Source organism: Hipposideros armiger, unplaced genomic scaffold, assembly GCF_001890085.2.
Source record: "Hipposideros armiger isolate ML-2016 unplaced genomic scaffold, ASM189008v1 scaffold_13, whole genome shotgun sequence".
In the NCBI taxonomy this organism is placed as follows: domain Eukaryota; kingdom Metazoa; phylum Chordata; class Mammalia; order Chiroptera; family Hipposideridae; genus Hipposideros; species Hipposideros armiger.
Window position 1 is genome coordinate 4,004,551 of NW_017731363.1, and position 16,850 is coordinate 4,021,400.

Consider the following 16,850-nt stretch of genomic DNA (forward strand, 5'->3'; position numbering starts at 1 on the left):
GCCAGCAGCCAGCGTGAGTGGCCAGCAGCCGCAGTGAGTGGCCGTCCAGAAGCCGGCGACTGATCTGCCTCACCCGGGAAGAGTGCAACGATGGTGCCAACTTGGGCCAGTGGAGCAAGACCTCCACAACTAGACTGAAGAACAAAACGACGGCAACTTGTCTGTTTCCCTTCCCCCCAATTCCCCAATAAAAATCTTTAAAAACAAACAAACAAAAAAACCAAAGATACTACATTCTATGATCATAATGCAATTAAATTAGAAACTATAAGAAGATAACCATATTAATGAGCAAAAAAAGGGGATATAACTGTAGCTCTACCAGAAATTACTAAAAATAATTCATAAGAATACTGTGAGTAACTTTATCCCAATAACTTAAAAAAGTAGGAGAATGGACTGTTTCCTAGGAAAAAATATAATTTACTAAAGCTGACCCTGTAGTACAGAGGGTCTGAAGAGACATATAACCAATTAAAGAATGTGGTGGTTTTGTAATGTGTCAGTCTGGCTAGGCTGAACTACATTTCTCAGAATTCCCTTTCTTGTGTGTTTCTGGTTAAGGTGGGCCGCAAGGGAGGTTCTGAGAGGTTTGGAAGGCACAGGGAGGCACAGCCATTGTGTAGCTCCCACATGCTGCTGCTGAGCTGCTCATTCCCCTTGTTGGTGTGAAGTGCAGCTAGGCCTGCAATGGCTCTGCGGTTCCCCCGGATCCTGTCAGCGTCTCTGATTCCTGGGCCAAGTGTGTGTGTGTTTAACTCTGTGACAGAAGGCCCTGGCTTCTGCAGGATGACCTCATCACCAAGGCCAGAGGCAATAACCAAATAACCATGGACCCGGTCGTCCGTGTGATCTTGTGGGTGCCAGCCTGCTCTTCATCTTCCCTCCTGACTGCCTGCTCTGTGGACTCCAAGCTCCAGCACAAGGTATGGCATCTACAGCCTTACAGAGCCTGCTTAACCAGCTTCTACATTTGCATGATCCACTTCTACTGGCCATATATATATATATATATATATNGCTCTGAGCAGCAGGGTCCTGGTTTGGATCCCACATGAGGGCCAGTGACGCTGCGCCCTCTACAGCTAAGATGGTGAACAACAGCTCGACCTGGAGCTGGGCTGCCGTGTGTCACCGGTGATGGTGTAGACTGCAGTGGGGCTGGCTGGCAGCGGGCATGAGCTTTCATGAGCTGCCCGTGAGCCACCGTGAGCGGCCGTCCAATGGCCAGCGAGTGACTGCCTCACCTGGGAAGAGCACAATGATAATACCAACATGGGCCTATGAAGCGACGTCCTCCACAACTAGACTGAAGAACAAAAGGACAGCAGCTTGTCTGTTCCCCTTCCCTGATTCCCCAATGCTATTCCACTCCCTCAATTCCGCAATAAAATCTTTTTAAAAATTTTTCACTTTCATTATTCCTTAAAGATTTAATAAGATTTTCTTTGTGGCCATGTTGTACCTGACTTATTTCTATAAAAGTTTCATGGAAGGGCCAGCCGAGTGGCTCAGTTAAGAGCTCGCTCAAGAATGCGTGCTCTGAGCAACAGGGTCACTGGTTCAATTCCCAGCCTGAGCTGAGCTGCTGCTGAGCTGCCAACAGGTGGCAGGATGGCTCAGCTAAAAAAAGAAAAGTTTCATGGACATACAAACAAAATGTATATTTTCCATTTGAAGAATGTCAAGCTCTCTATGTGTTTGTGACTCTAAATTATTAGTTGTGTCAATCACTTCATCTATACTCCTGACTTTTTGCTTATTAGATATATTCAGTTCTGAAAGAGAGAAATTGAAACATCCCTCTAACATCGTAATTTTATTATATTCTATTTGCATTTCCAGTTGTTGTTGTTTTTTGCCTTATGATTTTGGCATCTATGGTATTAAATGCACGTAAGTTTATGAAATTATATGTTCTTAATTGTATGTTTTTATTGTGCAGAGTGGCCTTTTTAATCCTGTTTAGTGTTTTGAGCCCTAATTTTCTCCTTATTTCTGCTATTCTTGCTTCTGGTTGGCATTTTTCTGATACTTTTTGGCATTTTATGTTTAACCTTTGTCAGTTTCTTTTATGGTTTTCCTCTAAGCAGCAGATACCTGGATTTTAATCTGTAATGCTGCTATCTCACAGTCTTTGTCTCTTATTGGGTGAATTCAGTGTAATCAATTTAAGGTGAATTGACTGATAGACTTGATTTTACTTGACTCATCTTACTCTATGTTTATTTATTAAACTGTTATTTGTTTTTCTCTATTTTCCTAGTATAAGTTGCCATTTATTCCATGTCCCCTTATTAATATCTACTATAGGTAGACTGTTAATGGAACTTATAGTTGTATAGGGTTTTTTTTTTTAGTTATTTGAAACCTTTCAGATGAGAGTTTTAAGTCACAAAATAGTAAAGATAAATTCATGGAATTGAAAGTCAAACAGATGTCATTTGACTCTAATCCAAGTGGTCTTTCCACAATACCAGGGATTTAGAGCAAAGCCAAGCATTTCTAACTGAATTAACATGGCTCATGCTCAACTCAGCTTAGGGTCAGGGGCTGTCACTCTTCCTCAGGCACATCGGTGAGTCAGAACTGAGCACTTAGGTGGGAAGGGAGGCTCCTTAGTGTCACGTGGCTTCACAGGCCTGGTATGGCCAGCACTGCAGGCCTGTGGGATGTGTTCTCCAGGAGGCCCCTTACGAGGGTCCTGGACTTCCTGCCCCTCCAGAAATGTGTCCTCACCAGTAGACAGGCACACCCTTAGATTCTGAGCATCTTCGGCAGGAGCAGAGCTTTGGGCTCTGTGCCAGAGGTCCGGGAAGTTGGCATTCTGAGGGCCTCTATGGCTTTGGGGCTGTCACCAAGGAAAGAGGGCCCTGAATCATCAGAGTGGGTGGTCTCTGCCTTGGGCACAGGCTCGACGTCCTGTTCCCAGTGCCAGCTATTAGGTCCCTTCCTCTCCAGCACTGCTGCCTCCTTGGGCTCCTGCACAACCATTACCCCAGGGGTGCTTAGACTGCCATGGTGGATCAGAGCCCACAGTTCCCTTCCTGGGGTCCCTGGACCTCCCCTGAGGGAAGTCATCTTAACGGGGGCCCATGAGATGTCATTTTATAAAGCTCTTCAGAGACTGTACATGGAACTCCAATAAGACATCTTTGGCCAACAAAAAATGTCTTTTTTTTTTTTTTTTTTTTGCTTTTGGAAGGAGTCCCAGCTCCTCAGCTTGGGGACACCATTTATCTCTTGCTGAACAGAAACTTCATTTGGCCATTATGTTGATCTCCAATTAATAAATTAGAAGAGAACAAATTAATTTACTTATCACTTGCAGCTTGGTAGATAAACTCTTTCAAACCATAAAGAACATGGGGTGATAAAAAAATGCCTGTTGGAAAAAAGTTGGGGATCCCTGATGATCTGAGTAGATTAAATAGTTCTTCATTAACTAGCTCCTAGGGAACCCGCAATCAGGGCAGGTCCCCTGCCCTGCTAGCTTCGGGCGATAGATGTGAGGATCCGGATGAGGGGATGTTGTTGGAACTTGCTTTGACCTGAATGTGTGTGCTGAGTGATGACAGAGGTTGCACTGTGGTTGTGGGGACCCTGCCTGTGCAGCCTGGTGAGGCTCAAAGTGACACACAGCCCATCATTGCCTCTCTGCATGGCAAGTCTAACGTGAAAAACCTGCTCCCCTCTCCCAGAAGTCAGTGCGGCAGAACCCCCAGGGAACACATGAAAGCGCACTGGATGGGGCATCCAAAGATGGCTCTGCGCCTGCTCAGTTGCTAATGGGTGTGACACGGGGCTTGTGTGTCTTCATTTGCAACCGAAATGACCCGACAGAATACAGAGAAGGCCCTTGGCAGTTTCCACAGCCTGTGGATCCTGCGCCTGCCAGGTCTCCTGCCTGTGGCTGTCTGTAAAGCAAGTGCAGCCCTACCCCCTCAGTTCTCACACCTCACAGGTCTGATGCTGGGAGTGGTGGTAAAAGCTCACATATTAGCATTTCCTCTGAGCCAAGTGCTCTTCTAAGCACTTCACGCATATTAACTCACTAATCTTCACAACCACCCTAGGAGGTACGCACTATTATCATGACTGCTATGTCACAGACACCGGAGAGCTGAAGCCAGTTGCCCAAGGTTGGACCAGGCTGTACAGCTAGCTTGGTGTGCGGTGGAGAGGGCTGAGCTCTTGGGTGTGCGGGTGGCCATGGGGCTGTGCTGCCTGGTACCCGTCCTGGGAGCTGAGTTAACCACAAGCTGCACAGCAGCTGGAAACTTCATTCTAACCTGGAGTCTCAACCTCTTCCCTCGCACCCAAATTCACTTTTTAAAAAAATGTGAGATACTAGCAATAGTCGAAATGGCTAGCTAGCTCTGCCCTCCACTTCTTTCCTGGTGGCGTGGGGGCACCCATTCCAGTGCTGGCGAGATGATTCGCTTGGCTGGCCAGGCTCCCCTCCTGCTCTCTTCCTGGCTGCCCAGCTGGACCCTTAAGGCCCCGGCTTGAGTCTTTCCCCCAAAGAGGGAGAATATACGCAGGGGGAGAGGGCCCCAATCCTGACACGAAGTATAAAGACTCCAAATAAAGCAAATACGAGTGAAACTGCGGCTGTGTGATTCACTGCACCATCATGACTCATGCTCTGCTAAGGTTTCCATGAACAATATGTTCACAGTCTGATTTAATTGTAGGCCGGATGCACTGCTGCTTGGGTGAGCCTCAGGATCTGGCCCCGTCCCTCGCTACCCCCCGGGGTGCGCCAGCTCCAATGCCTCCCAGTGTGAGTGGGAGAGGGCCCAGGAAATGGTTTTCTGCCGGTGAGTTTGTCACATCATGTACGGCGGACAGCTCTTCAGGGGACCTCTGCAAGGAGAGGAGCCCCCTCAAACAAGCAGACAGGGCCTTGTGGTTGGTCTAAGCTGGCTGGGGGGTGTCTGCCCGTTGGGCTTTCCTTTGTGCAGAGGCTGGATTGAGATGCACTGAGCACCTGAGCATGGGTGTTTGGAGAGATCGATATGGGAGAGAAACAGGGTTCAGTTAAAGCTCCCTGGTGAGGGTGGAGGGAACCCCAGGCTACCTGCCTGCTCGGGCAGCGCCTTCCCCACTCCTCATGCTTTTGTGGCTTCAGGAAGAACACGAGAAGCTGCTGCATTGCAAGGGGGTCATTTCACAAACGTGGGCTGCGCCTTAGTACTGGACCAAACCAGTACTTCCCCTCCCCCTGCAAAGCATGAAAGCCTTAGTGAAGATGACAACTTTGCCTGCAATCCCTGGCATTCTGCATAACTCACTCCAGTTGGCTTCTGTCTGTTGAGTAAGGTGGCTTCAGGGTTGCCAGATAGAAAATACAGGGCACCCAGTTCAATTTGAATTCCAGATAGTTTTTTAGTATTAGCATGTCCCAAATATTAGTTGGGACATGCCTGTGTTAAAAACTGAATCATCATTTACCTGAAATTCCAATCTAACTGGGCATCTTGCATTTTTATTTGCTACCTGGCAACCCTACATAAATAGGCCCCGAAGTCAAATAGCTCCTGCACCTCTGTCTGTCCCAGGGGGCTGTGAAACCCTGCACAAATGACTTGAGCACTTGCAGCTTCCGTTTCTTGTCCTACAAAGTGAGAGTAACTGCCGTGGGGCCAGGACTATGGCAGAGATGAAAGAGAATGCACCTGTGTGGACGCTGTTGCGAGCTGCCATATCCCCATCACCTGTGCACCCATCCCCCAGCCCCTGGGACTAACCACTCAGCTGTATCCTCTTCCCCTGAATTGCGTAGGCTGATGGGAGGCACCTGCCTAGGTCATGACCCCCCATGCCACCTAAGGCCACCAGTGGCTGACAGAGAGGCCCATAGCCCCCTCCCCCCAAGGCAGGATGTCCTCTGTCTTGAAGTTGACACTCCAGAGCTCCCTGAGGGCTCAGGCTAATGGAAGTCCCCTCCTGGATGCACATCCTTTCTCAGGTCCTTCCCCTGTTCCATTGTTCCGCTTCTCTCGCTTCCTTACAGACCTCTCCCAAGAGCAAGCCCTCAATATATCACTTGCACAAAAACACGCGGCCTGAAACGCTAGAATTACTGTTAGGCCCGGTGATAACTGAGTGTTCATGTAAGCCTGCGAACCTTCACTGCCAGAGCCCAACGATGGCTCGTGCCCTGAGAAGGGGGGCGGGGCATGTCGTGGTGTGGTCCTTGGGGCTGGGGTACAGTGCTGGGCAACAGAGAAGGAACTTGTCCCGTCCCGGGAAGGTGGGAAATGGAGACGGGGATGGGCATCAGGCCTGGAATCCTTTCTGCAGAGTGGAGCCAAAACCTCCTCAGAGCTAAGCTGATGAGGCCTTGTGGCCCAGGGAGGCTTGGCCTCAGCTGGGCAGTGGTTGGGGAAATCGGCAGGACCCGACTAAATCAGAAAAATGACATGGTGGGGAAGGGGGGTGGCTCAACTGAACCACCTGAACTCTCTCCCTGTCTCCCCATCTTCCCTGCACTTTTGCAAGCTTTACCATATGTAAAAAGAAGCCTTGGAGAAGATGAATCCTTAGGAGAAGGTATGCAGTTTTAAAGAGCAAGGCCTGGTTTTGAGTCTTAGCTCTGCCACTTTTATACAGGCTCTGGGGTCCGGACTAGAATCTGAGCCTCTCCAAGCCTCAGTTTTCCTTCCTGGAAAATGGGGACAATAATGCTTCCCCTCAGACCCTTGGCAACAAGTTCCAAGAGGAAGAAGAAATTCAGAGACCCATGATGAAGCTAGCTAGGGCTTCGAAGCTCTTTGCTTCTCCTCCCAAAAGTGCCATCTCCTGTCTCTGTCCACCCTGCTTCCTCCTTGGTCCACAGCAGAGAGCCCTGCTCAGGGCGGAGCAGACGGCAGTACCCGTGACCTCTCTAGAGTGCTAGTAACTAACACCTGAATTGGGTTAACCCAAGTTCTGCCAGGTTGCAGACCTCTTAAAAAAAATGATTCCCATTATCCAATTTTTTATGGTCCTCCAAAACCTTACGTGATGAGTACTATAATCTGCATTGGACAAATGAGGACACATGGCGCAGAGAGCGACCTGCCATCATCCATGGCCATCTGTGGCTCCGCAGCTAAAAAGTAGCCTGTCTGAATCCAAAGTCCACATTCAGAAGCCCCTGGGCTGCCTCCCAAGGGCTAAGAAGCCTGCAGACCTAGGTGGGATGCCACGGGGGTAGGAGGGGTGACTGCAGCCACTGTCACTGAGCCTCTGCCATGCGCCAGTGGCTTATATACATCATCATAACATTATTATATTTATGTTTGTTATTAATATTATTACATTATCCTGTTAATCTCTAGAACTGTCCAATGAGAACAGTTTATATAGTCGCCAACCCATTTCACAGTGGAGGAAACTGAGGCACCAAGAGACCATGCATAATCCAAGGGTACCCAGCTCTAAGCAGCAGCATGAAGATCTGACTTCAGGCCCAGCTGACCCCAGAGCACCTGACGGATAAAGGGCCAGGGGGCCCAGGAGGTGGTCAAAGCGAGGGGCCACACCTTAAGTCCCATGCTGCCTCCATTCCAATTTTGCCGAAGGCTGTCCTCAGGTCAAGGCCTCTCAGGTGGCGGGCGATGTGCACATTACAACGGATCCTCTAGTTGTTAAGAGCTGTGGAGCTTCCAAAGCACTAATGACATTTTTCTGATTTGAAACAGACCCTTAGAGCAGAGCAGGACCTGGCCCCACTTCTTTTGCTAGGACACTCAGGGCCACCTATGGGCTGGTCGGCTGCGGACCGAGGACAGAGGACCAAGCCCAGAGCACTGTTAGTCTAGCCCCAAGTTGTTTGCACACTCCCCAGGTCCTGCGACGTCCTCTCATGGGCATGCCTGGTTCTTACGTTGGGTGGAGGGCATTGCGCTGCACTGGGCGGGCTATTTGCAAACATGATTTGGGTCAACGTAGGCTGCATTGGGCTTTTTAATCTCTGTACATTAAATTGAGACTTTATTTATTTACAATATTTCTCTCCATATCTACCAACCAAATCTCGTGTAATCCAAGAAAACCAGCCTCCCTTCTGAGGTAAATTTGTAAGGGAAATGCAGTATCTTTTGCCCAGGTCTAGGTAAACACAGTCTCCAAACATGGGCTTTAGTCCTGATCTAACGCACAAGAATTCATGAAATTCACAAGCCCTCCTGAGCTTCGGTTTCCTCATCTGTAAAATTGTGTAGGAGGATGATAGTGTGCTCTTTCCCAATAGTTAAGGGATGTGTTACTCGGCCGGATGTACATTTTAAGTCTGTGCCTTCCTCTTTCCAACACGCCTGAGGGTTGCCCAGATGTAAGGCCCACAAAAGACAGTCACTAATTCCAGACTCTCCTCAGGGCCAACCCTGTTGGCCTGAACTATTCCCACTCATACTCCCACCCTGGAGGCACCCACCCTGGCCAGCCTCCTGGAATGTTCTCCTGACCACCACCTCCAGCAGGGAGCTGCTCCCTTCCTCCTGAGAATGACTCACAACATTGCTTGCTTGCTTTTCATTGTGCTTTTTTTAAGTTCAAAGAAAGAAATGTGTCAAATTCAAAACTCAGCACAGCACATCTATTTAAAGTGCAGAGGAAGCGGCCTTTGAATGACTTGCAGAATGTGAAGTCTTTACAGCCTAGAAGGCCTCAGCCCCACAGTCTTTCTCATGCTTTTTAAGGCCCCCACTTGGAAGGCAGGCGGGAGCTTGCAGATGGCAGAGACGGTCTGAAGTCCCTTGGGTTGGGGACAGGGAGAAACTTCTGCAAGGGCAGGCAAAGCTGAGTCTGAGGGTGAGAGCTGGGGAAGGATTCCCAGCCACTGTTGCTCTGCCACCTGTCAGCCCCATTCCCAGTGTCACAGGCAGAGGCAGTCAATGTCTGGGTACCCGTGTGTGTGTTTGCTTGAAAATGGTTGATGGACCACATGGGGTTTTAGGCCTGAGACAGGGAAGGAGGGTCAAGAAAGGGAACAGGAATAATTTCCCTGTCATTCAATCATTTGATCACCTCAACCTTACAGCTTCATACTACAGCAGCCAAGCAGAGGCTGCTCCAGGAGCTTCTGGGCTTCTCAAAGGGGGCGGAAGTTAATCGCCTCGGGCGCTTGCTCCCTCTTCCCTGCCCCCCAGGCCCTCCAAACCTGCCGTACGATGAGACCCTTCTCCCCTCTGCACTGCACTGCATCCATGTAAAGCAAGTATCTCTGGAAGAACTGGCAGGAATTGTGTCATTCCTGTCTCAAGCCCTCCAGCGACTCAGGACAAAAGCCAAAGCCTACACGCTTTCCCCTGATGGCTCCACTTCTGCCCTCTGAACTCCTTCCTGTTCTGCAAACATATTAAGTGCTCTCCTGTCTCAGGTCCTTTGCACTGGCTGTTCCCTCTGCCTGGCATGCTGTTACCCTAGGTATTGCCTGGCTCAGGACCCCACTGTTTCCAAGTGTCTGACCAAATCCTGCCTTATCAGAGATCTTCTCAAGCTAAATATGACAGCCCCCATCACCCCTAGGCCTCTTTGCCCTCTCTTTATCATTCCTGTCCTGTGCAGGGCTCTTGTCATCCCGACATATTATGCATTTAATTGCTTGTTTGCTTATTGTCTGGGCAGAAAAGGGAGGAGGAGTCAGGGGTTGGTTTCTCAGCCTCCTGGGCCAAGCTACAGGGAGACCTGGAGATGGCCTTGGGGTCACCCAGCTGTTGTATCCACCCCCAACCGCAGCATGGTGCTTTGACATCTGTAAGATAAAAGTCCAGTACTGATGAATCACGTTCTTGAGAAGCTCTTAGCCCAAGGCCCAGTTTTGCAGGTGATTATTTTACTCATCCTTGACCTGTGTGGACTGGGGGGCCCATCACCCCCAGGGGAGGGTTTGCAGGAGTCAACATACTCCTGTGCAAATCCTTCCAGAGCAGTGCCAGTGTGGCCTTCTCTTTCTTCCCTCTTGCATCTTTGAGAACACAGGGCTGGTCCTGGTGGAGGAGTGGTGCCTGGCATCGAGGGACAAGAGGCTCTGCTATGGCATCTCTGACACCCCTCCCCGGGTTCCAGCCTCGGCTGGCCCTGTGCTCAGAGTGAGCAGTTCTCCAGTTCTGGGCTCTGATTTGACCCCTCTCTCCCTTTTAGACTTGCTTAGTTTGTCTCTTCCCCTACTAGGCCTGGAGCCGTCTACACTGCAGCCTGCCAAGCATAGCACCAACCACAGAAATGTGTGCTGACAGCGCAAAAGCTATCTCCAATCTCAATCAGGAGACCAGGGACAAAACATATGGTGTGTGTGTGTGTGTGTGTGTGTGTGTGTGATCACTGCAGCACATGTTAGCTCACTGCTTTGGGGGATGAAAACCCCAGAGACTGCAGGAGGTTTGGGCTGTGAGGTCAGTGCCAGCTCCGATGCTTCATGGCAAAGGCCCACTTCGCCATTTCATTTCCCGGCACCAAGAGCTGCTTCCCCGGCTGGCAGTGCAAGGGCCTCACAAAGCCGCCTTGGAGCCTCCCGGGTCATTGTAGCTCCAGAGCTCTGTGGTTAAGGAGGGAGAGGGAACTGCGGCAGGTGCTCACGCTGCTGCCACAGAGGGAGCCGGAGAGGGAGGGGACAGGCAGAGAGAGGCCGACTTGCCTTGATGGCTATGCTCCCTCGAGCCCAAGGAGAACGACTTGGATGTCTGCGGGAACGCAGGGACCAATCCTGGGTGACAGCTGGGGGAAATGATCCACACTGTCAGGAGAGAGGCTTACACCTCGAAGCAGTTCCAATTCTTTATTTTTAAATCCCCCAGCTGGCTAAAGACTTAGAAGGAAAGATGCGACAATCATTTGCGTCTTGTCCCAGACGGGTTGTCACTCAGGGTCCAGAAGAAGGCTAGTGGGGCTGGGCTGGTGGTGGTCAGGAAAAACTGCGAGGCCCCGTGGCAATTCCTCCAGGGCTCTGGCTTGAGGGTTGTGACAGCTCCTTGGAAGCTGTGCGCTGGGAGGTGGTGTGCTTGGCGGTCGGGGCAGCAGCAGCCATCCAACCATGACGACTGAGTAACATTTCTACCCAAAGGGAGAACCTGCGCTTGTCCTAGCTGAGCACGGAGGGAGCCGTGGGATAACCTGCACACCCCTGGCAGTCCCTTGCACGCCCCTGGCAGTCCCGCTGCACAACCTTCCCCAAAGGCACACATGCTTCTTAGGTCAGTTCTCAGGACAGACTGGGGCTGGGGGCACAGGTCCTTCTTTTCTGAACAAAGGAATAAAAGCCAAGAGTCCTGGCTGTAGGGGACACTTAGTTTGGGGTGCTTGGCATCCAAGCTCCCTTCCTGGGTCTGGGGGATCCCCCACATTATGAAGCCAACCCTGCCTCCACTTTAGAAGGAAAGCCGGCAGATACTGGCTTTTCCAACCTCTCTCTCAGCTCACAACCCGCCCCTCCCCCCAGCTGATGCAACACACCTGCCAGGGACTGACTTGACAGCTAGCAGCTGTGTGAAATCCATTCTGGTGACAGGTGGCAGCCGCTATATTTAGTTTCCAAAAGAGCACAGGCGATGATCCCAGTGACAGTGACCAGCTTGGGGGCACCTGTGGTGTGAGCCCCAGGGTGTGGGCCTGTGGATACCTGGGAGTGACACGGGGGCCTTGTTCCTGCCTGGGGAGCAGCCAAGCTTGGTGACCATGTGATTTATCTAATATCCTTTATGAAACATATTTCCTACGCAGCCAGAGTTGCTTTCTGTTACTTGCAAATAACTGTGATACAGTGGCAAAGGGTGACACCAAAGTCATGAAAGATTAGAGCCAATGACTGTGATTTCTGCTCGGCATGTCTATGCTGGGTTTGTATCTTGAAAGCTCTTTCAACAAAGGAGACGTGGAAGGCATCATCACTGCCCTGTGCCCGATTCAGATGCAGCTTGTTCCCATGCGGACAACCCAAAGCCGTGCCCTTTGCAAAGCCTGGCGCTTCCGCTGCACCACCTGGAGGTGGACGTGTCTGGCAGCCACCCCGCCGAGCAATGGGCCAAAGCTGCTCAGGATTTAGATTTGAGGCGTGGGTGCCCTGGCAGACCAGTGCTAGGAATGCATCCACAGGAGGCTGGGAAGTGGCCTTCCTTAGAGGTCTTCACAAACAAAAGAGACATTTTTTCATCTCCCACCACACTACTCCATATTTCTGCGTGCTGAGCAATGAATGCACAATAAATGCTTTCTGAGCAATTCATTTTTCAGAATAGATGACATATTGCAATCAGGCAGAGGGATAAATCACATGCCTTCAGAGTTCATTGGTTCCGATTATTCCCATCCTTCTAAGAAGGCATTTTTGCCAAAATTGCACATATGTTCCTTAAACACACACACACTCACAAATGTTTTCTGATGAAATTTTTCCCTCTTCCAGACCATCAGTCACATACTCCGTGCATTAGGCTCAAGAATAGTCTCTTACCGGTTCAGGTCTTCTTTCTCAGAGAACTTATTGGTAACTCAAGGACATGGCTTTTTCCAAATGGCTTTCTGAGGACAAGGGGGCTCTAAGAGGGTGACAGTGGCTTTACTGTCCCCTCACAAGCAGAGCTATTAGCAGCCAAGTCCCAGAGAACAGAAGGCATTCTGGGACCATGCAAAGTGCAGAGACACACAGAACAGATGGCAGGGACTTTAAAAGCATGAGTCACCTTGAAAGATAATGGCGCCAAGGGAGGGGTGGGAGGCTTTTGTACCCTCTGACAAGGAAGCAGAGAAGACAAAAGCTATTTGCCACACTTATACGCAAGTGAACAGGACTGAGAGATGGTTCTGCTCTAACTTACATCAAGGGAGGTCGAGCCTCTTGTCTTCTGGTCCAGAAATAAATGGCATCAATCAACTGACAAACTGTTTCTCTTGTGTCCTGATCTTCTGGCCTTTTTTCTTTTTCTTTTACACAGGGGGCATTTACATCCTCTCTATCCAGGCAGCTAACGCATAAGTTTCTCCTTCCATTCACCGTGCCTCACAAGAGTTGCCGAAGCTGACCTCCTGACAGACGCCCACCTCAGGAGGCAGTGGCATGGCTGGAAGAACTCGGCCTGAGTTGCCCTCGGGTAACAGGAAGCCCCTGGCCCCCACCTGCCAGAGGTGGAGGAGCTGGGGGGGCGCGGTTCCTATGACTCCCTGGCGCTTACTCCCATGCCAGTCCGTAGGCCTCTTGCACATTTTCCAGGTGGGCAAACTGAGGCACACAGAGGCTAAATAACTCGCCCAGGTCAGAGCTGGGATGGAAGGCTAGTCGGGCTCAGAGACAGAATCTTACTCTTTGCTGCTGGATTCACCTGGGTCAAAGCCAGGGTGAGCAGTGGGTGGGGTGGCCGGGTGCTTTTCAACAGAGGATGTTAAAAGAAATGTTTGTTTCTGGCTCTCGGACAGAACATGCTGCCTCCAGCCCCAGCAAAGGTCACCCAGTGCCCCCTCTTTCTCCTCAGCAGAAAACCCACCCCGAAGAGGCCAGGATGGTCAGGACACGGCCTCTACCACCCCCCTCCAACATCTGTTCCTCTTTCCCGCGTGGGCCTCAGCTGCTCACGAAAGGGATCAAACCTCAGAAGCCTGTTCTCCTTCTTTGAAGCTGACAGCTTGAAGCCTGTGGAAATGCAGTACTATTTCAGGGTTTCATTTGAAAGAGGTTTCAAAAGAGTGAATCGAAGGCTCGGTTGAATTGCTTATTATGGCTCTTCTCCCGGCCTGCTTTGGTTGGTGAGCCCAAACATAGCATCTGTGGCTTCGCGCGTCATCCACGGGCAGGGGATTGTTCTCAACTAGCACCTGGCTCGTTTAGGAGGGTTGTAACTCTTCTCCCAAAAAGCAAGTGGGACTTTCACAGCTTGAGCCTTTCCTACATCACCTGTGTCTGAAGTGATCCACCAGGGAGTCTCGCTTATGACAAGCATGTCTTAAGGACACCAAAAATAAAGGCTATGAGAATGCTACTACTATGAAACCCGGGTGGCTGTGACTCCCCTTGGACCCTCAGAGGCCAGTGGGAGCAGACTTCCCAGGGAAGATGGGGCATGACCATGGAGGCTTCGGGGCATGGTGCCCCCACTATCACTGGGAACTGCCCCACCAGTGCCAGTGCCCTGGGCAGGCCCCACCTTTCCCGGTCCTGCACCTTGTCTGGCTCTCTAACACCACCCCCGCCACCCTAAAGCGTGGCTTTCCTCATTGGGACGAGGTCCTTGAGTGCCAAGTCCCATCTCATTTATCTTTGTATTCCCACACCTGGCACAGAGAATGCTTTCTCAACACGTGGTGACACATGAAGGAAGGATCTAGTAATCTGAGGAGAAAGGTTTTATATACCAGCATTAATGGGGAGGGGGAAGAGGGGTGAGGGAAGGAGGAGACGGGGCATGCAGACGTCCCCTGGAGCACCAGCTGAGATTCCAGGACCTTTCCCTCTACATAACTAGTCTGTACCTCAGCCAGGAAAGTACTGTGGTTTCGAAGAAATAGGAAGCAAAGGCATTGACGTTCCAGGAGAACAGTGCCTGCATGCCACCAAGCCCAGGTAAGGACGCCGAACCTCGTGTTCCTGATTGTCTCTCCCAGGGGCAACTGCAGAGTACTTGGCTTGGACTGCACCAAGTCCCCTTAGCAGGAAGCAGCAGGAATGCAAGGCCATCCTACCTTCCCTCTGTTTCCAGAATAACCGCAAGTACTGCATCTCTGAGGGGCGCCGGGCACAGCAATGTCCCCTAAGAGCAGCTAGAGCATCAGCTTTCTCCACCTTCACATAAACTTCCAAGCAAAGATCCAGTGGCCATGTTCCCATTTCAGAGGCAGAGTTGTCACAAATCTAACCCATCACTCTTAACCAGCCAGAGCTCGCCATGTAGCTAGCAGGTTTTCCAGAACAACAATGGTTCACCGGCCCCACCCCCCCTACTCCCCCAGGAAGACAAGGCCTGAGAGAAACTCCACCCACCAGGATATTGGCAAAAGGCTGGCGAGGCCCTGTCCTGTCAGGATTTGTCCTTGCTCCTCGATAGCCAAGGCCTCCAACTACACCTACCTGAGAGCATCAAGATGGCAGTGCTTCCATAAGGGATGCGTCTCCAGGCTGGCTCTATCAGAAGAAGCACTGTTTTTACGGGAGCACACCACCAATTTCCATGGCATCTGGTGCTGCATACCCATCACATGGGTCCCCTGGAGCTCGGGGTAGGTACTGCTCACTCTCCTGCCAGGGCGGTCACCCCATGCGGGGTTGGGGTGGGGGACACAGGCCTTCCAGAGGGAATCCCTACCTGCTCCAGCCCGAAAACAACAGTCGGCCCAGCTACAAGATGAGTTTGATCCTCCCCGCCATTGTTTTTTGTTTTGCTACTTTCTGGAAGATGTAGGATTTTTCAGAAGGCAGGAGAAACCCATTATTTATGGGCGGCCAGGATAAAATCTTTGAAGACCATGAGCCAAAGTTAACTAGGAGCAATTTTCAACATCTTGGTGAGAGAGAATTATGTCACACGAAGGTAGCCATGCCAATAAAACAACAAGAGACCACGAAAAAAGCAAGGCACAAGAAAACCAAACTTCCACAGAAAGGGAGTTATTCTATTTGGTAAACAGTTTGGTCCACAGACAGACTGCATCCTGTTAAGATGTTCCCCTGGTCAAGGTCTGCTTGTCTAGCTACTGCTGCTGGAAGGATCTTTAAGATGTGCACTCGCTCATCAAACCTATTTCGGTAGCTCTCTGTGAGAGCCAATTTAGGCTGCTTCTCAGTTCACTCTGCACTCAAAAGACACCAGTTTCTCCTTCCTCCTCAGGCTCCAGGAGACCAGATGCTGACAAATGTTCCAGCAAAATGAACCTAGTCAATGATCCCATGCCGCTCCTTGGGGGAGCACAGGGCTCCTTGGCTTTCTGTGGCTTGGACACACACTGGTTTCAGGTCAGTCACTGCCCTCTCTTCCTTGCCAGTGTTTCTGATGGGACATGCTTTTGTGACAGCACAGGGGATCTTGGGGAACAGAAGAAAGTTTCCAATGAGGCTACAGGGCAAGTGACAGACTCAGAGAGCGCTGAGGCCCTATTGCATCTGGCAGCCTGAATTGGGCAGCAAATCCTGCAAATGAGAAGCCACTGCCTTCGTTAGGTAGGTCATTGTCCCATAAGCCCCACTCGGAGCACTGTCGTAAAAAAAGTGGCAAATGCCCGTGGCTTGGTCTTTCTCCAGAGTGTCCATGGCTCCAATTGACATCTGCAGCAGGAAAAAGCAGGGGTAAAGAATGATCAGAGTTTGCTCTCGTAGCCTGTGATAACTCTGCAGGCCGAGGCCCATGGCCTGCGGAGAAGAGCTCCGGGCCTGGGGCAGAAGAGCCGACTGCACCTGCTCCGGGCACTGCCCTGGGTTCCCACATGTGCCGGTTTGCAGAACATCACTGACTAATGAGAGGATGGCTTCTCCTAAAGCGACTCCGGGTGCAGAGTAAGTGGTATTGTTTACCCAAGGCCATCTATGAGCAAGGGTGGTGTTTGCACTAAAACCATGCTGAAACGGGCCTGTCCATCTCCAAAAGTCTTTATATTTCCTAAGTGGCCACTGTGCTGTTTTCTAACCAAATGGCTGACATTTTTCACCATCTGTGATGACATTTTCTTTGTTTGAGAACATTCTTCCCTATTGGACACAGAATCTCTAGCCTTGATAGAGATACCGTATTTGCCGGCGTATAAGATGATTTTTTGGCCCTGAAAAATATGCCTCCAAGTGGGGGGTTGTCTTATACGCCAGGTACACTTCAGATAGACTGCCCATAGTGCTTGCCCCGTGCCATAGTGGCCTCCCGATGCCCGCCCACTTCATTCCACATACC

General features: G+C 50.6%; 2 protein-coding genes across 9 annotated transcripts in view; one reads left to right on the forward strand and one right to left on the reverse strand.

The window, feature by feature from the left end:
- Nucleotides 1–978, forward strand: part of PPEF1 (protein phosphatase with EF-hand domain 1) — a 127,200-nt gene extending 126,222 nt beyond the window's left edge. Inside the window, exon 24 of the mRNA XM_019667533.1 lies at nucleotides 789–978. Within this exon, the coding sequence (XP_019523078.1) occupies nucleotides 789–793 (5 nt within the window). The 3' untranslated portion in view covers nucleotides 794–978. The remainder of the gene's footprint in view (nucleotides 1–788) is intronic.
- Nucleotides 979–14,307: 13,329 nt separating this feature from the next.
- Nucleotides 14,308–16,850, reverse strand: part of PHKA2 (phosphorylase kinase regulatory subunit alpha 2) — a 73,879-nt gene continuing 71,336 nt past the window's right edge. For all 8 annotated transcript variants that reach the window (XM_019666770.1, XM_019666764.1, XM_019666756.1 and 5 more), the window contains one exon: nucleotides 14,308–16,234. In XM_019666770.1, coding sequence (XP_019522315.1) covers nucleotides 16,064–16,234 — 171 coding nt within the window. In that variant the 3' untranslated portion in view covers nucleotides 14,308–16,063. The remainder of the gene's footprint in view (nucleotides 16,235–16,850) is intronic.